Source organism: Oncorhynchus gorbuscha, linkage group LG09 (genome assembly GCF_021184085.1).
Source record: "Oncorhynchus gorbuscha isolate QuinsamMale2020 ecotype Even-year linkage group LG09, OgorEven_v1.0, whole genome shotgun sequence".
In the NCBI taxonomy this organism is placed as follows: Eukaryota; Metazoa; Chordata; class Actinopteri; order Salmoniformes; family Salmonidae; genus Oncorhynchus; species Oncorhynchus gorbuscha.
In genome coordinates this window covers 21120267-21142506 of record NC_060181.1, presented here as the reverse complement: position 1 = coordinate 21142506, position 22240 = coordinate 21120267, and the positions used below count along the sequence as shown (strand labels likewise).

Genomic DNA, 22240 nt, shown 5'->3' with positions numbered 1-22240 from the left:
TACAGAGAGAGAGAGCGAGAGAGCGAGAGAAAGAGAGAGAGAGAGAGAGAGAGAGAGAGAGAGAGAGAGAGAGAGAGAGAGAGAGAGAGAGAGAGAGAGAGAGAGAGAGAGAGAGAGAGAGAGAGAGAGAGAGAGAGAGAGAGAGAGAGAGAGAGAGAGAGAGAGAGAGAGAGAGAGAGAGAGAGAGAGAGAGGCACAGAAGAGATACAAGGAGAGAGAGAGAGAAGAGAAAAGGGGGGAGAGAGACAGAAAGAAAGAGTGAGAACTAAAAACCCCTAACAAAGAGTTCTGCCGACAAATAGGTATCAAGTAATATATTAACACACCCGTGATCAGCCCCCTGCAGTCACAGGAACAGCTCCCAACTCCACTGGCCCGGATGGAGGTCTCTGGACCTGAATCCATACCTACAGTTACATCCGGCCTGACAAGCAGCAGCAGGCCCCAGACCTGGTACAGCCAGGGGCACTGTCCTACCTGTGGTGTGAGGGCAGAGGGCTGTGAACACTATCAAAAGGACACTTGGGACACCTGCCAGAGGTAAAAACTCAACAACACCTCAACTCAACAGCAAACCCAGCAACACACAAGGGGGCATAAAACTTGTGAGGCATCAACTTTTACCACAAGTTTGTGATGAATTTCCACTATCAGGCTTCTTTTCAGTGTTTGGCCAAACATTTTTACCTTTCGTGTTTCCCCCTCCGAGACTTGGCCCAAAAATATTCTAAAAGTTCCTGTCCTGACAGTCCTTTTTTCTTAAAAGTCAAGGCTTTTCGTTCTGTTACGATAACTTTCAATTCATTATCGAAGGGAGGGAGAGGTTCACAGCTGCTCACAGGGAAGCAATTAATACATATAACTAATATTCTGATGTGATTCTCTCTCTGTGGTCCAGTCAGCTGAGAAGAGAGGGATGAGTGGGGCTAGTTATAGAAGAGTAATAGGAGACAGTTTGATACATGCCATCGATTGCTGGCTGTTTGTTTGCCGATGTCCAGGCAGCAGAACTAATAGTGTCTGTCTGTCTGTCTGTCTGTCTGTCTGTCTGTCTGTCTGTCTGTCTGTCTGTCTGTCTGTCTGTCTGTCTGTCTGTCTGTCTGTCTGTCTGTCTGTCTGTCTGTCTGTCTGTCTGTCTGTCTGTCTGTCTGTCTGTCTGTCTGTCTGTCTGTCTGTCTGTCTGTCTGTCTGTCTGTCTGTCTGTCTGTCTGTCTGTCTGTCTGTCTGTCTGTCTGTCTGTCTGTCTGTCTGTCTGTCTGTCTGTCTTACTCCAACTGTGGGTGGTAGGCTGACACAAATGAAGACTCAGTCAGCGTGCTTGGGGTCTACAAATGGCATGTCATAAGAGGTGGGGGGAGGGAGAGATAGAGCAGAGAGATAGAGCCACTGTGATTATTATTTCTCCCTGCTGGTCATCTACGAATGTTTGAACATTTTCAAGAACGATCTGGCCTTAATGGCCATGTAATCTTATAATCTCCACCTGGCACAGCCAGAAGAGGACTGGCTACCCCTCAGAACCTGGTTCCTCTTTAGGTTTCTTCCTAGGTTCCTGCCTTTCTATGGAGTTTTTCTTAGCCACTTTGCTTCTACATTTTGCTGTTTGGGATTTAGACTGGCTTCTGTACAAGCACTTTGTGACATCTGCTCATGTAAAAGGGGCTTTATAAATACGTACATTTGATTGATTGACTGAAAGAGAGAGGGAGGAAGAGAGCAGGAAGAGAGAGAAAGAGTGAGTGCACGAGAGAGAGCGAGAGACAGACCGAGAGAGAACATCAACTGCTACTCAATACTGCACTTCACCAAAGCCCAGAGATCATAGGCAGCACCAGTGACAAGACAGTGTATGTTTTGTTTTCTCAATTCATAGAGTGCTCCTCTTTTCTCCCATGCTGGACTGAAAATGAGGCAGGGGGGGAACACGACAAGCCCCACCAAAACCAACAGAGATCGCTTCCTGCTCCCAGCATGCTAACAGATAGAGATATCACGCCTCCGTGACATTAATAAGGTTTACTGGAAGTGAACCAAGATGCTACCTGATCCTGAAACCCAGAGCAGGTGCAGCCCTGGTCAGGTCTGAGAGGGACAAGGAACCTCCTCTCCCTGACTTGGGTATCCTCTCCCTGGCTTGGGTCTCCTCTCCCTGACTTGGGTATCCTCTCCCTGGCTTGGGTCTCCTCTCCCTGGCTTGGGTCTCCTCTCCCTGGCTTGGGTCATCCTCTCCCTGGCTTGGGTCTCCTCTCCCTGGGTCTCCTCTCCCTGGCTTGGGTCACCTCTCCCTAGCTTGGGTCTCCTCTCCCTGGCTTGGGTCACCTCTCCCTAGCTTGGGTCTCCTCTCCCTGGCTTGGGTCTCCTCTCATCTCGCAGTCTGAGGCAGCAGGCATTCAGTTAGCTCCACTCCAGATAATGAGTCTGGCTATCAGCCACCACTGGCCAATAGATAACCACCAGTGAGGGTGAGAGACACTCCACTTACCTCCCCATTCTCTCAGGTGAGAGATCCCTTCTGGGTAATGACTCTTTCTCCTCTTATCTCTAAAACCAATGAGAAGGAGGAAGGTAAAATGGCACCACACACACTCACACACACACACAGAAACACACAGACAAGCTGTGGATGGATGGGCTGCACTCCATCCCCCATTCCTCTCCTCCCCAGATCTCTGGTGTTGGACTCTGTGTTGGACTCTTATCATGCAGTATATTAGCAGAGGAGAAGTCCTGATCCAGGACTGAGAACAACTGATGGACACCCTTTATCGCCTCTTAAAAAGACATGGAGTGGTAATGGCTCACTTGATAGCCGGAGAGGGAAGAGGGGAAGAGGAGGAAGAGGCGAAGAGACTAGAGGTCGACCGATTATGATTTTTCAACGCAGATACCGATACCGATTATTGGAGGACCCCAAAAAAAAGCCGATACCGATTAATCGGATGATTTTTGTTTATTTATTTGTAATAATGACAATTACAACAATACTGAATGAACACTTATTTTAACTTAATATAATCAATAAAAATCTATTTAGCCTCAAATAAATAATGAAACATGTTCAATTTGGTTTAAATAATGCAAAAACAAAGTGTTGGAGAAGAAAGTAAAAGTGCAATATGTGCCATGTAAAAAAAGCTAACGTTTGAGTTCCTTGCTCAGAACATGAGAACATATGAAAGTTGGTGGTTCCTTTTAACACGAGACTTCACTATTCCAAAATAAGAGGTTTTAGGTTGTAGTTAATATAGTATTTATAGGACTATTTCTCTCTTTACCATTTGTTTTTCATACACGTTTGGCTATTGGATGTTCTTATAGGCACTATAGTATTGCCAGTGTAACAGTATAGCTTCTGTCTCTCTCCTCGCCCCTACCTGGGCTCGAACCAGGAACACATCGACAACAGCCACACTCGAAGCAGCGTTACCCATAAAGAGAAAGGGGAACAACTACTCCAAGTCTCAGAGCGAGTAACGTTTGAAACGCTATTAGCGCGCACCCCGCTAACTAGCTAGCCATTTCACATCGGTTAGACCAGCCATTAGGCTGATAGGCTTGAAGTCATAAACAGCGCTGTGCTTGCGAAGAGCTGCTGACAAAACGCACAAAAGTGCTGTTTCGATGAATGCTTACGAGCCTGCTGCTGCCTACCATCGCTCATAGACTTAATTATAACATAACACACAGAAATACGAGCCTTTGGTCATGAATTAATATGGCCGAATCCGGAAACTATCATTTTGAAAACAAAAAGTGTATTATTTCAGTGAAATACGGAACCGTTCTGTATTTTATCTAACGGGTGGCATCCCTAAGTCTAAATATTCTTGTTATATTGCACAACCTTCAATGCTATGTCATAATTACGTAAAATTCTGGCAAATTAGTTCGCAATGAGCCAGGCTGCCCAAACTGTTGCATATACTGCATCACCCTCGTGCAAGAGAAGTGACACACAATTTCACCTGGCAAATATTGCATGCTAACCTGGATTTCTTTTAGCTAAATATGCAGGTTTAAAAATATATTGTGTATTGATTTTAACAGATCGCAACGAGCCAGGCGGCCCAAACTGCTGCATATAGCCTGACTCTGTTGCAAGAGAAGTGACACAATTTTCCTAGTTAAAATAAATTAAATGTTAGCAGGCAATATTAACTAAATATGCAGGTTTAAAAATATATACTTGCGTGTTGATTTTAAGAAAGGCATTGATGTTTATGGTTAGGTACACATGGTTAGGTACACGTTGGAGGAACGACAGTCCTTTTTCGCGAATGCGCACCGCATCGATTATATGCAACGCAGGACACTCTAGATAAACTAGTAATATCATCAACCATGTGTAGTTAACTAGTGATTATGATTTATTGATTTATTGTTTTTTTATAAGATAAGTTTAATGCTAGCTAGCAACTTACCTTGGCTTCTTACTGCATTCGTGTAACAGGCAGGCTCCTCGTGGAGTGCAATGTAAGGCAGGTGGTTAGAGCATTGGACTAGTAACCGGAAGGTTGCAAGATTGAATCTCCGAGCTGACAAGGTAAAAATCTGTCGTTCTGCCCATGAACAAGGCTGTTAACCCACCGTTCCTAGGCTGTCATTGAAACTAAGAATGTTTTCTTAACTGACTTGCCCAATTAAATAAAGGCTCAAATTATTTTTTTAAATAATAAAGATCGGCCAAATCGGTGTTCGGAATAATTCTGATTAATCGGTTGACCTCTAGAAGAGATGGAAGGGAAGAGACGGAATAGTGCAAGAGGGGAAGAGACGGAAGAGGGGAAGAGACGGAATAGTGCAAGAGGGGAAGAGACAGAATAGGACAAGAGGGGAAGAGACGGAATAGGACAAGAGGGGTAGAGACGGAATAGGACAAGAGGGGAAGAGACGGAATAGGACAAGGGGGGAAGAGACGGAAGAGGGGAAGAGACGGAATAGGACAAGAGGGGAAGAGACGGAAGAGGGGAAGAGACAGAAGAGGGCAAGAGGGGAAGAGACGGAAGAGGGGAAGAGACGGAATAGTGCAAGAGGGGAAGAGACAGAAGAGGGGAAGAGACGGAAGAGGGGAAGAGACGGAAGAGGGGAAGAGACGGAATAGTGCAAGAGGGGAAGAGACGGAAGAGGGGAAGAGACGGAAGAGAGGAAGAGACGGAATAGTGCAAGAGGGGAAGAGACGGAAGAGGGGAAGAGACGGAAGAGGGGAAGAGACGGAATAGTGCAAGAGGGGAAGAGACGGAAGAGGGGAAGAGACGGAAGAGGGCAAGAGGGGAAGAGACGGAAGAGGGGAAGAGACGGAATAGTGCAAGAGGGGAAGAGATGGAATAGGACAAGAGGGGAAGAGACGGAATAGGACAAGGGGGGAAGAGACGGAAGAGGGGAAGAGACGGAAGAGGGCAAGAGGGGAAGAGACGGAAGAGGGGAAGAGACGGAATAGTGCAAGAGGGGAAGAGACGGAATAGGACAAGAGGGGAAGAGACGGAAGAGGGGAAGAGACGGAAGAGGGGAAGAGGGGAAGAGACGGAAGAGGGGAAGAGATGGAAGAGGGCAAGAGGGGAAGAGACGGAAGAGGGGAAGAGACGGAATAGTGCAAGAGGGGAAGAGACGGAATAGGACAAGGGGGGAAGAGACGGAAGAGGGGAATAGACGGAATAGGACAAGAGGGGAAGAGACGGAAGAGGGGAAGAGACGGAAGAGGGCAAAAGGGGAAGAGACGGAATAGGACAAGAGGGGAAGAGACGGAAGAGGGGAAGAGAAGGAAGAGGGGAAGAGATGGAAAAGGGGAAGAGGGGAGTGAGAGACGGAAGAGGGCAAGAGGGGAAGAGACGGAAGAGGGGAAGAGACGGAAAAGGGGAAGAGGGAAAGAGACGGAAGAGGGAAAGAGGGAAAGAGACGGAAAAGGGGAAGAGGGAAAGAGACGGAAAAGGGGAAGAGGGGAAGAGACGGAATAGTGCAAGAGGGGAAGAGACGGAATAGGACAAGAGGGGAAGAGACAGAATAGGACAAGAGGGGAAGAGACGGAATAGGACAAGAGGGGAAGAGACGGAATAGGACAAGAGGAGAAGAGACGGAATAGGACAAGAGGGGAAGAGACGGAATAGGACAAGAGGGGAAGAGACGGAATAGGACAAGGGGGGAAGAGATGGAAGAGACGGAAGAGGGTAAGAGACGGAAGAGGGGAAGAGACGGAATAGGACAAGAGGGGAAGAGACAGAAGAGGGTAAGAGACGGAAGAGGGCAAGAGGGGAAGAGTGGAAGAGATGGAATAGTGCAAGAGTGGAAGAGGGAAAGAGACAGAATAAACGGAAGAGGGGAAGAGACAGAAGAAGGGAAGAGACAGAAGAGGGGAAGAGACAGAAGAGGGGAAGAGATGTAAGAGACGGAAGAGGGGGAGATGGAAGAGACGGAAGAGGGGAAGAGATGGAAGAGACAGAAGAGGGGAAGAGATGGAAGAGACAGAAGAGATGGAAGAGACAGAAGAGGGGAAGAGATGGAAGAGACGGAAGAGGGGAAGAGATGGAAGAGACAGAAGAGGGGAAGAGATGGAAGAGACAGAAGAGGGGAAGAGATGGAAGAGACAGAAGAGGGGAAGAGATGGAAGAGACAGAAGAGGGGAAGAGATGGAAGAGACAGAAGAGGGGAAGAGATGGAAGAGGGTAAGAGACGGAAGAGGGCAAGAGGGGAAGAGACGGAATAGGACAAGAGGGGAAGAGACGGAAGAGGGTAAGAGACGGAAGAGTGCAAGAGGGGAAGAGTGGAAGAGATGGAATAGTGCAAGAGTGGAAGAGGGAAAGAGACAGAATAAACGGAAGAGGGGAAGAGACAGAAGAAGGGAAGAGACAGAAGAGGGGAAGAGACAGAAGAGGGGAAGAGATGTAAGAGACGGAAGAGGGGGAGATGGAAGAGACGGAAGAGGGGAAGAGATGGAAGAGACAGAAGAGGGGAAGAGATGGAAGAGACAGAAGAGGGGAAGAGATGGAAAAGGGGAAGAGGGGAGTGAGAGACGGAAGAGGGCAAGAGGGGAAGAGACGGAAGAGGGGAAGAGACGGAAAAGGGGAAGAGGGAAAGAGACGGAAGAGGGAAAGAGGGAAAGAGACGGAAAAGGGGAAGAGGGAAAGAGACGGAAAAGGGGAAGAGGGGAAGAGACGGAATAGTGCAAGAGGGGAAGAGACGGAATAGGACAAGAGGGGAAGAGACAGAATAGGACAAGAGGGGAAGAGACGGAATAGGACAAGAGGGGAAGAGACGGAATAGGACAAGAGGAGAAGAGACGGAATAGGACAAGAGGGGAAGAGACGGAATAGGACAAGAGGGGAAGAGACGGAATAGGACAAGGGGGGAAGAGATGGAAGAGACGGAAGAGGGTAAGAGACGGAAGAGGGGAAGAGACGGAATAGGACAAGAGGGGAAGAGACGGAAGAGGGTAAGAGACGGAAGAGGGCAAGAGGGGAAGAGTGGAAGAGATGGAATAGTGCAAGAGTGGAAGAGGGAAAGAGACAGAATAAACGGAAGAGGGGAAGAGACGGAAGAGGGGAAGAGATGGAAGAGGGGAAGAGATGGAAGAGATGGAAGAGGGGAAGAGATGGAAGAGACGGAAGAGGGGAAGAGATGGAAGAGACAGAAGAGGGGAAGAGATGGAAGAGACAGAAGAGGGGAAGAGATGGAAGAGATGGAAGAGGGGAAGAGATGGAAGAGACGGAAGAGGGAAAGAGATGGAAGAGACAGAAGAGGGGAAGAGATGGAAGAGACAGAAGAGGGGAAGAGACAGAAGAGGGGAAGGGACAAATAGTGCAAGAGGGGAAGAAACGGAAGAGGGGAAGAGACAGAAGAGGGGAAGAGATAAAAGAGGGGAAGAGACAGAAGAGTGATAGAGGGATGAGAGCGGGAAATTGTGGTCATAGGAAGGGGGTCCAAGATTCCCTAATATGACCAAACCATCTGACCAACTACTACATGTTGACTTCCCACCCCAAATATTAGTGGGATCGGTGATTTTATTTAGTATTTTATTTAACCTTTATTTATCCATGTGAGTAAATTAAAAACAAATTATTATTTACAACGATGGCCTAGAAATGTGGTGCATCAAAACAAAATACATTGTTGACAGATCTGGGTTTCAAATGAAATCTTTGGTGATGGCCTGCACTAGCCATCTCATGAGTAATCAAATCAAATCAAATTGTATTTGTCACATGCGCCGCGCCGCATACAACAGTGAAATTATTACTTACAAGCCCTTAACCAACAGTGCCGTTTTAAGGGAAATACCTAAATACCTAGTATCAAATCATTAAAGAGCAGTAAGGCAGTATTGTTTAAAAAGTTCATTCACACAACAACGAGTCAGCCCCAGGCTAGCGCATGTGTTTTTATAGCTGATTTGATGTTATCTTACACCAGACCATTTGCTCTGCCTGTTCTGTGCCTCATGGTTCATGGTGTGTGATGCACACTGGCTGACTGCGTCATTCTCCACAGTGCTGAGCAGAGCAGAGTTGGCTTTGGCCTCACACAGAAGCCTATGATGAGGAAACCAAAAAACAGAGGCCTCAACTCACATAGTTAGCCTGAAGTCGACTGTGAAATAATTGATCAGATTTGGCCCTGGTCCTGGTCACCCGTGTTGAGCTATAGCTAAACAAACATCATGCTGAGAGAATACAACCGCTTACCACAGGCAAACACGCCTGACCACACTGCACACCACCACGCACACACATTTCCCTCCTATCCCAGAAGGTGTTTGGTGTGGCAATCCTCTGTGGCTTGCCTTTAAGCCATGGAGTCATTCATCTTCATTACAGTCATGGCTAGAAGAAGCAGATCTGTTATGCTCTCAAACTAGGTTAATGCCTCTACTGTCTGTCTGGGAATTAAAAAAACGACTTTTCCACTTGGGTGTTTATTATGTCATTCCGCTGCTGGGATGGGTACATTACTAGCCTGGAATCCACACTGATACGCTGGTGAAACAGAGTATATCCCATTGGATTCTAGTCAACAATTGACTGAAAGCCTATCACTGAGGTGTTGTTATGGTAATACATGTATTATATTTGATCTTATTCCAGACTGTGAGCAACAACAACAAAAAACTCCTCCCTTTCTCAGACCTTTTGACCGTTCAGAAAAACTGCAAGTGGCGCAGAAGTTAAGCAAGCATGACAACTCAACTTAACCAACTTGGACAGAGAAAGGATTTCACAGCCCCAATTATAAGAGAAAATATTTTAAGAAACTGTGCTTAGTGTGGCAGAAAAACAACAGAGCCAGCACAAATATGTTATAACAAGGCTTTGGGTGTCACAGGCGTTTAAATGTTCCCAGATGAGATCAAAGACTCGGGTGTCATTTATTAGCCTTGTTTTCTTCCCACAAGACCCAAACCTCCAGACAACACCACCACCTCCACCCACGTTTCCAGTTAAGACACAGACCCCCGTGTCAGACCTATACTCTACACGGGAACGTTTAACGAAATGAACACCTCAATTATATAGCCAAAGACCAGAACTATTATTTGACTAATCGTGGCTTCAAAACAGTAATCGGATGTGAAAAGGAAGCACAAAAGCAGAACTAGATGATCCCTAATTGCCCACCAGCCTACTGTGTGGACCACATCATAGGTAAGGCTGCACAAAGGGCTGGTTGAGACACATTTAGGGCTGTTCCCAACAAAAGAAAATCTTGGTCGACTAAGAGTCGTCTATTCTTTTGACCAATTGATGGGTCTGAATTTTAAAACATGTATTTTTCCATATATAGACACATCCTATGTGTTTTAATCAAATCAACTATATGCACTGAGTTTGTCTGATGCTTTAAGGGAACTGTTTGATGAAATAATTAAGACACACAAATGACAAGAGGGAGTGCCGAGCCTGACTCAAGACTTGCTGCGCGGTGTTTAAAAAAAGACAGCGAGTGACTGTGACTAGCACCCGCTCTCTCTTCCCTGCATCAACAGTGTGTATCACGCTGTCAGTGTTGCTGAAGTGGCAACATAACTACAGACATTTCTGACTGAAAAGTTATGTTACCGAAATCTCTAATTTGTTTAGGAAAAACCTTCCCTATACCCTCAACAAGGGCTGTGCGATATGGCAAATAAATTATCATGATATATATATATATATTAATTTTCATTCGATAAAGATAATTAGCATGACATTAATAAAAGGGCCATTTCTGCTTCAGACTCAAGACTGTCTAAACAAACCAAAGGCTTTAATAATTCTTATTTATTGTCGGATGTAGAACTCACAAATAACATTAACTCCACTTTTCATAAAGGTATAAACCCGTACAAGTTATGAACAAGAAATACAAAATAAAAAAAAACAAATAGTGCAAGTCAATATGCATTATAGCTGTTAGCCTAATAGCAGATCACAGTTGAAGTTGGGGTAGTTGTTGTCTTACAAGTTACAAGCAAGAAAGAAAAGTCTGTCTACTGTCTCTGGATTTAAAGCTGCCCTATGGATGGTCACAATGTTGCCACCTGTGCTAAAAACACAATATGGGGGGTAGCTGGTGGCAGGAATGCACAGGTAGCGTTTTCCAGGTGGCTGACTTTAGGAAAGTGTTTTTGGTGGATCTTCCACCAGTCCAGTGAATTGGTTTCACTGTCAGCATCAGGAGACTGAAGGTAGCAGCTGAGTTCGTTGGATGTGGCAGGGCTTGGAAACCATTACAGACTACAAGGGGAAGCACAGCCGAGAGCTGCCCAGTGACACGAGCCCCTAACCAACAATGCAGTTTTTTAAAATACAGATAAGAATACGAGATAAAAGTAACAAGTAATTAAAGAGCAGCAGTAAAATAACAATAGTGAGACTATTGTACCAATACAGAGTCAATACAGAGTCAATGTGCTGGGGGCACCGGTTAGTTGAGGTAGTACGTACATGTAGGTAGAGTTATTAAAGAGACTATTCATAGATGACAACAGAGAGTAGCAGCGGTGTAAAGAAGGTGGGGGGGGGGGGGCTGCAAATAGTCTGGGTAGCCATTTGACTAGATGTTCAGGAGTCTTATGGTTTGGGGTAGAAGATGTTTAGAAGTCTCTTGGACCTAGACTTGGCACTCCTGTATCGCTTGCCGTGCGGTAGCAGAGAGAACAGTCAATGACTAGGGTGGCTGGAGTCTTAGACTATTTTTAGGGCCTTCCTCTGACACCGCCTGGCTTAGAGGTCCTGGATGGCAGGAATCTTGGCCACAGTGATGTACTGGGCCGTTCGCACAACCCTCTGTAGTGCCTTGCGGTCAGAGGCCGAACAGTTGCCATACCAGGCAGTGATGCAACCAGTCAGGATCCTCTCGACGGTGCAGCTGTAGAACCTTTAGAAGATCTGAGGACCCATGACAAATGAGGACCGTGTTAGTTTGTTGGTGATGTGGACACCAAGGAACTTGAAGCTCTCAATCTGCTCCAAAGCAGCCCCATCCATGAGAATGGGGGCGTGCTACATCCTCTTTTTCCTGTAGTCCACAATCATCTCCTTTGTCTTGATCACATTGAGTGAGAGGTTGTTGTCCTGGCACCACACGGCCAGGTCTCTGACCTCCTCCCTATAGGCTGTTGTGTCAAATTTAATGATGTTGTTGGAGTCATGCCTGGCCGTGCAGTCATGAGTGAACAGGGAGTACAGGAAGGGACTGAGCACACACCCCTGAGGAGCCCCTGTGTTGAGGATCAGCGTGGCGGATGCGTTGTTACCTACCCTTACCACCTGGGGGTGACACGTCAGGAAGTCCAGGATCCAGTTGCAGAGGGAGATGTTTAGTCCCAGGGTCCTTAGCTTATTGATGAGCTTTGAGGGTACTATGGGGTTAAACACTGAGCTATAGTCAATGAATAGGATTCTCCCATAGGTGTTCCTTTGGTCCAGGTGAGAAGGGGCAGTGTGGAGTGCATAATGATTGCATCATCTGTGGATCTGTTGGGGCGGTATGCAAATTGGAGTGGGTTTAGGGTTTCTGGGATGATGGTGTTGATGTGAGCCATGACCAGCCTTTCAAAGCACTTCATGGCTACAGACGTTAGTGCTACGGGTCATTTAGGCAGGTTACCTTAGTGTTCTTGGGCACAGGGACTATGGTGGTCTGCTTAAAACATGTTGGTATTACAGACTCGGACAGGGAGAGGTTGACAAGTCATTGGACAAGACCTGTGAAATGGCTTTCTCCTGCTACAGTACTCTTTGCACCATCATTTGACGTGATCCCCACCTGGTAGGCGACTCTGTCACCAACTTGCGCTGGGGTAGGTTGTGTTCTTCTTGAGGAAGTACCAGGTCTCTCTTCTTTTTCCACTTTCTTACACACTCCAGTTGCTCGATCCACCCATTTGTCTCTACTCACTCTCTCTAAGGGAAATCAAGAGATTTTAATAAAATGTTAAAATCACAATAATCCCCTTAGTTATGTACAAATCTAATATTTAACTTGATGAAAATAAATGCACATTTAGTTTCATCTAACCAATCACTTCAATATACACAATTGACAAGGCTAATACCAATGGCCAAGTATAGACGATGTCCAAAACATTGCAGTCGAGTCCATTTGTTGATTTGAGCGGCCTTCACCACGTTCACACCACTATCCGTTGTAATGCAGACCTGTCTGTCTTGACTGGGTCCCCAGGAGGCAGAGTGTCAATGAGCCCCTCTGCTATAGCTTCACCCGTGTAGTCGTCGGGAAAGTATGATGTTTGAAGGCATTTATTTCTAAGATTCCACTCTTTGTCAATATAGTGGATAGTGAGGCTAATATAAGGCTCTGACGTGCGACTTGACCACAAATCGTTAGTAGTAGCAAAATAGGTCAAATCTGTCTTGAGCTGTTCCTCAACGTTTTCCCTACACTCGGCGTAGAGTTTAGGCAGTGCGGTGTGAGAGAAATGTTTGTGGCCAGGGAGCACATACCTGGGGTCGATTAAATTGATAAACCTCTTGAAACCTTCCTTTTTTGACTGTGCTAATTGGTAGCATGTCCTTAGAAATGCAATGCATAATAGCATTTGTGATGTCTTTGTGTCTTTTCGATGTTTGCTCATAGGGCATAAACGCTGTCAATGTTGACTGCTTCGGGCGAACATCCCTATATTGGCTGGTGTTTGAGGGGCGTTTATCAATACCGTGGCACAAACTTAAACTTCCTGCATGTTCCAAAGAGTGATTTTGCTTCAGATGGTGAAAAAGGTTTGTCGTATTACCACTTGGTAGCCAACTGTCTACGACACAATTTTAACTGAACATTGCTTTGCTCTTTGTCGGACTTCAAAAAGCCAAACCACTTCCAAATTACTGAAACAGTTGAACCCTTTTTATAAATCATTTCTTTGTTGGAAGCTGCTCCATCTCCATGGTCATCACTGACACTGTTTTCACCTACATCACTATTTTTTTGTGGTTAATAGTGTTTTTTAGTGGGCGTATATCTCTCCACGTGCATATTGTCAATTCTCCGCACGTTCCTGCTGCGTCACAGAGATGAAATGGACCTAATTATTCTATTTCAACATAATCTAAAATGATTCTAAACGTTTTTATATTGTTATTGAGGGAAGCAATTACCAATTACCTCAATTATCAATTGAGATTGATTTATCGCCCAGCCCTACCCTCAATGCGTTCTCTCCTTATGTGACACATGTACGCATCACATGCACGTGACCAATAGGGCCTTACCTATAGCATATCATAGTCACATCGAGAAATTGGTACATCGTAACACATGATAGCAAAATCAATGAAGAGGATATGACAAATAAACTCGAAAAGGGAATGTTTACTGGTTGCTCAGGTTGTAAAGGGGAAGTCAGATATGTGGAATAAATTTGACTAGTTGTGGAAAATACTGGAGCTCAAGAAAAAAAAGGTAAGGAGCAAGTGTTGCATGCATATTAGGCCTATGTGTGACGAACAGGTTCTGTTAGAATACAATCTACTTTTTCTGACCGTTTGGAACAATGTCGACAACACTAGATAAATTATAAGTGTACCAGAGAGTCTGTTGCAAAGTTTTTTTGTTTTTCGTAAAGCCACATTCCTGAATGCAATTTCTGAAATGGAATGGTTTAGTCCTATTTATTGTTTACGCTAATTATTCAATGGTCGCTTTATTTTATGTTCAAACTAAAATTCTTGAATGCATTTCACATCATGAATGACTTGTATGATGTGTGAATTTTTATTTTACCTTTTTTTAACTAGGCAAGTCAGTTAATAACAATTTCTTATTTTCAATGACAGTGGGTTAACTGCCTGTTCAGGGGCAGAGCTGCAGATTTGTAGGTTGTCAGCTCCGGGATTTGAACTTGCAACCTTCCGGTTACTAGTCCAATGCTCTAACCACTAGGCTACCCTGCCACCCCGATGTGATGACATGAACAAATAAATGATTGATACATATATATATATATATATACATACTGTAAGCATTAAAATAAAGGCATAAGTATGTTACGGTATTAAGAATAAACAGGATGCTCTCTTAGGCTTACAGCTCGATGGTGGTGATACAAGGCTGCTATAATAAACCTACTAAAGATGATAATAATAATAGTAAAAATAACAATAAAAAGGAGATCTGCTGCCTCCACCACATTGTTCTCAAAAACAGTATGCTGGTTAATTTGCTATTATGCACATAGCAACATGGTCTAGGAAAAGGCGCCAATTCAACAGCGCAGTGATGTGTTTCAGAACCGCGGACAGCGACCACTATCCAACGCTGGAGAAAGCGCATTTGCTGTAAAATAATATTATTTTTTATTTGTGTTACACCATTGCTCACCATTGCTCACATAATTTAACCATATACAATTTCAGTAGCACATGTTTTAGACTGATTGACTGTGCCATCCCCACGGCCTCCACAAGGATCAGTCCACTCAGACAGGCATCAATCAGACAGGTGTCTTGTACACCATGATTTGTAAAAACAAATGTGGCTACTGCTCGACTAAAGAAATCTTTGACCAGGTCCTGAGAGTGACCACAGTGACGGAGGGTGCAAAAAAGACAGGTGGACGGACGGACAGACAGGCAGGTAGACAAATAGATAGCCAGGCGGTCAGACAGATAGCCAGACGGCAGACAAACAGATAGCCAGATGGGCAGACAAACAGATAGCCAGGCGGTCAGACAATCAGACAGGCAGGCAGGTAGACAAACAGATAGCCAGACGGCAGACAAACAGATAGCCAGATGGGCAGACAAACAGATAGCCAGATGGGCAGACAAACAGGTAGACAAACAGATAGCCAGACGGCAGACAAGCAGATAGCCAGATGGGCAGACAAACAGATAGCCAGATGGGCAGACAAACAGGTAGACAAACAGATAGCCAGACGGCAGACAAACAGATAGCCAGATGGGCAGACAAACAGATAACCAGATGGGCAGACAAACAGGTAGACAAACAGATAGCCAGACGGCAGACAAACAGATAGCAAGACGGCAGACAAACAGATAGCCAGATAGGCAGACAAACAGGTAGACAAACAGATAGCCAGACGGCAGACAAACAGATAGCCAGATGGGCAGACAAACAGATAGCCAGATGGGCAGACAAACAGTTAGACAAACAGATAGCCAGACGGCAGACAAGCAGATAGCCAGATGGGCAGACAAACAGATAGCCAGATGGGCAGACAAACAGGTAGACAAACAGATAGCCAGACGGCAGACAAACAGATAGCCAGAGCCAGATGGGCAGACAAACAAGCAGATAGCCAGATGGGCAGACAAACAGACAAACAGATAGCCAGACAAACGGATAGCCAAAAAGATTGTCAGGTTGCTGTAAGCATACACACAATATGGCCATAGAGACACAATATGGCAATCTTCTATATTATATTGTACTGAGCGTGTATAAAAGTGTTCCATTTCATTCTGTGGTTGTAGAGGTGTGCGGTCGTGAGCAAGCCCAGCAGTACATCTCCCTCCCATCTACTAGAGATTACATGCTGATGGGAGTAGAGCTGATAACAGAACAGAGGCTGTGAGAAGATCAATGTCACAGTGTACAGACAGGGGTGGAATCTGCACCAGAATAATCTTCCCAGGACTTTTCTCAGCGACACAGACTTTTCATCCACCACCCCCCCTCTAACCACCCCAGTCCCAAAGGAGAGCCCACACAATGCAGGCAGTCAGATAATCATCCAGAACCCCCTTCTCCAACCCCCCAACCCCACTCCCAAAGGAGAACCCACACAATGTAGCCAGTCCCTCACAATCTACTTCTGCCCTCCACACAACAGAAGCCTCACTGCAGGGAAACTTGTGTATTACATTTACATTGTATCATCAACACTGTCTGGTTGCATGATTATCTCCAATGACATCATGACTTTAACAACAACAACAAATATGGAGAAAACATTTAGCAGAGATTATCTGCATCGCAAACGGTTGCTATGGGGATTCTTACAAGGGGAGAGAAAATGTCATTGTTGAGCAAACATTTTGTCCTTGACGCTTTTGTTACATCTAAAACAGCAAGAATGTGAATGTCATTATAGCACGCCCACACGATGATCTTCCTCACCCCCGGAGAGAATATAGGAAGCTTGAAACAGACCTTACAGCTTGATTTTGCAGCACTGTAGCCTTACATTCAGTAAGTTGGCTGTGCAAAGTGCATGAATGACACAATAACAACTCTGCTAGTTTTTCAAATTAGTTGCTATGAAAAAGTTAGGCTAGAGAAGGCCTTTTCAGCTTTCCTTGAGAAAGGCAGAAACACTGATTTTACAGCTCATTTCATCAACAAATGAAAGCATGTACAACCTGCTTCTTCACTTCAGATACATGGAATTAAAAAAGCACACAGCCCAGTGCTAAATGAATGCATTGGAATGACAAGAGTATCCTAGACCTATGTCATGCAGCTCTCCTCTTGAGAGGGGTATCCACAAGGACCACACTAGTGGCCTTATCTTTCAAATGAGCCAGTGCCAATAGAGGGAGGACCCAGGCTTTGACATCCCTCTGAGGGGGAAGGGTCCTGGACAGAGACCCCCCTCACCACTGTATTGTCTGGGACTCTGTAAACCCTCATTGGAGAGGTGCCCCACTGCCTCTCTTTCCACTGTAGATGAATAGAGACACACCAGTAGATATTACATGTCTCTCTGAACCTTCTCCAATAGCCACTACCTCTTAAACAAGAAAACATTAGCATTTATGTGATTCTCACTCTCTCATCCCCCCATTGATGTGACACAATGCAAGCTGGCCATGTGACTTGCTAGAATTGGAAATTAGCCTAGAGGCCACACAAGAGCATAATGGGTTAATTTTACACATGCTGACACAGGAGCTATTTGTGAAAATCTGATTATGTTGTTTATCTGAGCTGGACAAATCCTATTTCTCAATGGGTATAATAGACATACATTGCTTATAGCTTAATCTATAGAACTGTAATAGGCTATGATTTTAAACTGCAGAAGAGCAGGTACTTTTTGTTATGTGATGAATCCTTATTAATCTAAGACTTTGAAGAATGGGGCGGCAGGTTAGTGGTTAGAGCGTTGGACTAGTAACCGGAAGGTTGCAAGTTCAAATCCCCGAGCTGACAAGGTACAAATCTGAACATGCAGTTAACCCACTGTTCCTAGGCCGTCATTGAAAATAAGAATTTGTTCTTAACTGACTTGCCTAGTTAAATAAAGGTAAAATTAAATGGTTGGTACGCCAAATTAGAGTTATTGATTGAAATACAAAACAAGTATGTCAAAGTAATTAGAGGGGGTGGGGTCAACTCTGTTCTGGAAGTCAGATTACTGGGGCAAACTGGGTAAAACTATTGATATTAATATAATAATAATAATAATAATAATAATAATAATATAATAATATATGCCATTTAGCAGACGCTTTTATCCAAAGCGACTTACAGTCATGTGTGCATACATTCTACGTATGGGTGGTCCCGGGGATCGAACCCACTACCCTGGCGTTACAAGCGCCATGCTCTACCAACTGAGCTACAGAAGGACTTGCATGTTTTGCATGGGTATAGGCAAGTCACCATAATGTTCTCTGCATCTAGTGAGGGGAAAAGTTCCGACCTTGAAAAGTTCACATAAATTCTGAGAATATAGGCTATTTGTAACTTTTCGTCTACATTTTGGGGTCAGCCCCGTTGTGCACTAATTAGAAGGGGAAGAAACAAGGAGAAATGTTCACATACAATTTGATACATGAAATGTACTGAAAATAAACAGTTTCCACAATAGTTCATCAATGAGCAAATGGCACATTGTAGCTTTAGTAGGCCACCCTTTGAAACTTCCTTGTGATCACGTCCCCACATTCTTTCCCAAGTGGAGCCCTATGCAATTAAATATTTTGAGACTTTCACAATAGAATTAGACCATATATTTAAAAAAAAATGTGGAGCATTTACAGCAGTTGGATATTTCACTGGGTACAAATTCCACCCTTAAAAAAAGATTGCAGTTTTGAAACAGCTGTAAAAGTGCAATAACTGCGGTCAACTGTGGGTTTATTGACGCAGTAATTACAGAATACTACACTCTAACTGCAGTTACACTGCAAAATTACTACAGTAACAAAAAACGGTTATTTTGGACGCAGTATTTGCAGAATACTGCAGTTATACTGCACTCTAAATGCAGTTATACTGCAGTGTACTGCCGTTACACTGCACTCTGACTGCAATCTTTTTTCGTCAGGGCAAAACTTCTCAACAACATGAACATGCGGCGGCCTCCACGTAAACAAACGGGAACAACGCAGTTATTCCAATGCACCGTCATTCAATCACCTCTATCAAACTTTCACATTTACAGAAATGTCGGAATAGTTTAAACAATCGACGACTTGAGAGTGAAAGTGCAATGCAGTCTCCTTCAATCCACAACACACTGCGTTAGCTTGGTAAATGAAACAAAATAACAATTCGTCCTTTAAGAATGTTCATGGACAAAGTTTCACTCGTTTCGTTCTGGCGCACAACAACTCACCTGCGAGACCAATGGGATAAGTGTTTGTTCCACCGACCGAGTTTTGATTTCCAGTCCGGAATCAAAGTTAACACTGCTGCAAGGAGATGAAGCCATTCCAGCCGATCTCTCTTTATTACACAATGCACTACTGGGTTACCGCTACCTGGCTTACCGTTTCAGTAAATTAGCGTAAAGTAATGTGTGAAAGTATTTGGGGTTTATTCCTCTAGTTACACGGTCGACTGACTGACTCTAAAGAAGCATAACGTTTTAATCCACTCGTGTTCGGCTGTGCTGCATTCTGTGCGCCCGCTAATGTCTATGTAGTTTACTCAACTACGACAGACAGAGGAGTCTGCAGCAACTAGCTAGAGTGGGTTGGCTCTCCAGGACGATAGCCGTACGAGTAAGAACTGACAGGCACGCACATACACGCACACAAAGGTTGTAAAGATCGATCGAGAGAGAGAGAGAGCACACTGGGGACATGGACTTTTTAGTCTCTTATTTACAGAGCTCATTTCAGTTTATCTTAAACTCGTACAACATGGTTTATTGTCCGCATAGCCTTTAGCCTACCCTAGTGTTTTGTTTACATGGTAGTAACCCTTGACTAGTTGATGTAATATTTCATGACTCTCTCACCCGGACAGTTTTACAGGACAAGCATCGAAGACAGCTCTCTCTACCTTCTCAATTCACATGTTAACTTCATAGCAGGCGTTTGCACAAGCTTATTGGAATAATGAAGACATGTATGTAACAAGGTGTTTGCAGGAATGTGAGTCTTTGATGTGTGTTAAAGCCATCTCTTTGGTGATTGGCAGCCTGATAGCCTATACAGTATATAAAATATATATATATATATATATATATAAAATATATATATATATATATACAGTAGCAGTCAGCAACAAAAAAGTATTCATTCAAGGGTTTTTCTTAATTTTTACTATTTTCTACATTGTAGAATAATAGTGAAGTCATCAAAACTATGAAATAACGCATATGGAATCATGTGGTAACCAAAAAGGTGATAAACAAATACAAATCTGTTTTATATTTGAGATTCTTCAAAGTAGCCATCCTTAACATCGATGACAGCTTTGCACACTTTTTACATTCTCTCAACCAGCGTCATGAGGAATGCTTTTCAATGCCATACAACACTCCTTCCGTGGCCTCCAACTGCTCTTAAACGCTAGTAAAACCAAATGCATGCTTTTCAACCGTTCGCTGCCTGCACCCGCACGCCTGACCAGCATCACCACCCTGGATGGTTCCGACCTTGAATATGTGGACATCTATAAGTACCTAGGTGTCTGGCTAAACTGTAAACTCTCCTTCCAGACTCATATCAAACATCTCCAATCGAAAATCAAATCAAGTTGGCTTTCTATTCCGCAACAAAGCCTCCTTCACTCACGCCGCCAAACTTACCCTAGTAAAACTGACTATCCTACCGATCCTCGACTTCGGCGATGTCATCTACAAAATTGCTTCCAACACTCTACTCAGCAAACTGGATGCAGTTTATCACAGTGCCATCCGTTTTGTCTCTAAAGTACCTTATACCACCCACCACTGCGACTTGTATGCTCTAGTCGGCTGGCCCTCGCTACATATTCGTCGCCAGACCCACTGGCTCCAGGTCATCTACAAGTCCATGCTAGGTAAAGCTCCGCCTTATCTCAGTTCACTGGTCACGATGGCAACACCCATCCGTAGCACGCGCTCCAGCAGGTGTATCTCACTGATCATCCCTAAAGCCAACACCTCATTTGGCAGCCTTTCGTTCCAGTTCTCTGCTGCCTGTGACTGGAACGAATTGCAAAAATCGCTGCAGTTGGAGACTTTTATCTCCCTCACCAACTTCAAACATCTGCTATTTGAGCAGCTAACCGATCGCTGCAGCTGTACATAGTCTATCGGTAAATAGCCCACCCATTTTTACCTACCTCATCCCCATACTGTTTTTATTTATTTACTTTTCTGCTCTTTTGCACACCAATATCTCTACCTGTACATGACCATCTGATCATTTATCACTCCAGTGTTAATCTGCAAAATTGTAATTATTCGCCTACCTCCTCATGCCTTTTGCACACAATGTATATAGACTCCCCCTTTTTTTCTACTGTGTTATTGACTTGTTAATTGTTTACTCCATGTGTAACTCTGTGTTGTCTGTTCACACTGCTATGCTTTATCTTGGCCAGGTCGCAGTTGCAAATGAGAACTTGTTCTCAACTAGCCTACCTGGTTAAATAAAGGTGAAATTTAAAAAATAAAAAAATAAAATGAAGGCCTGAATCACGCAGTCTCCTCTTAAAAGTTGATGTTGAGATGTGTCTGTTATTAGAGGCTGGTAACTGTAATGAACTTATCCTCTGCTGCAGAGGTAACTCTGGGTCTTCCTTTCCTGTGGCGGTCCTCATGAGAGCCAGTTTCATCATAGCGCTTGATGGTTTTTGCAACTGCACTTGAAGAAACTTTAAAGGTTCTTGAAATTTGCCAGATTGACTGACCTTTTCTGACCATTTATTAAAGTAATGATGAACTGTAGTTTCTCTTTGCTTATTATTATTATTATTATTTTTAACCATTATTTAACACGGCAAGTTAGTTAAGAACATCAACAACAAATTCTTATTTACAACAAAGGCCTACCCTGGCCAAACTCTAACCCAGATGACGCTGGGCCAATTGTGCGCCACCCTATGGGACTTCCAATCACGGACGGCTTTGATACAGCCTGGAATAAAACCAGGGTCTGTAGTGATGCCTCGGTCACTGAGATACAGTGCCTTAGACCACTGCGCCACTCGGGAGCAGCGCTCTAAGGAGATGTTTTTGCCATAATATGGACTTTGTCTTTTACCAAATAGGGCTATCTTCTGTATACCACCCTTACCTTGTCACAACACAACTGATTGGCTCAAACACATTAAGAAGGAAAGAAATTCCACAAATGAACTTTCAACAAGGCACACCTGTTGATTGAAATGCATTCCATTTCCAGCTGTCATCAAGGCATAGGGAGGCGACTTTGAATAATATTTGTTGAACACTTTTTTGGTTACTACATGATTCCATATGTGTTATTTCATAGTTTGATGTCTTCACTATTATTCTACAATGTATGAAATAGTCAAAATAAAGAAAAACTCTTGAATGAGTAGGTGTGTCCAAACTTTTGACAAGTACTGTATATATTTTTTACTTTTACCCCTTTTTTGTGAT

At 44.1% G+C, this 22240-nt stretch overlaps 1 protein-coding gene across 7 annotated transcripts in view; it reads right to left on the bottom strand.

Moving 5' to 3' along the window:
- Nucleotides 1–19372, bottom strand: part of LOC124043265 (alpha-catulin-like) — a 142494-nt gene extending 123122 nt beyond the window's left edge. For 4 of the 7 annotated variants that reach the window (XM_046361656.1, XM_046361657.1, XM_046361654.1 and 1 more), the window contains exon 1: nt 19016–19370. Coding sequence is in view for 5 of the 7 variants with exons in the window: in XM_046361654.1 (XP_046217610.1) it covers nt 19016–19111 (96 nt within the window). In the remaining 2 variants the exon portion in view is untranslated. Of the gene's footprint in view, nt 1–326; nt 478–19015 lie in introns of all 7 variants that reach the window. The other 3 variants (XM_046361651.1, XM_046361653.1, XM_046361652.1) reach the window with 1 other exon arrangement.
- Between the last annotated feature and the right edge of the window lie 2868 nt (nt 19373–22240).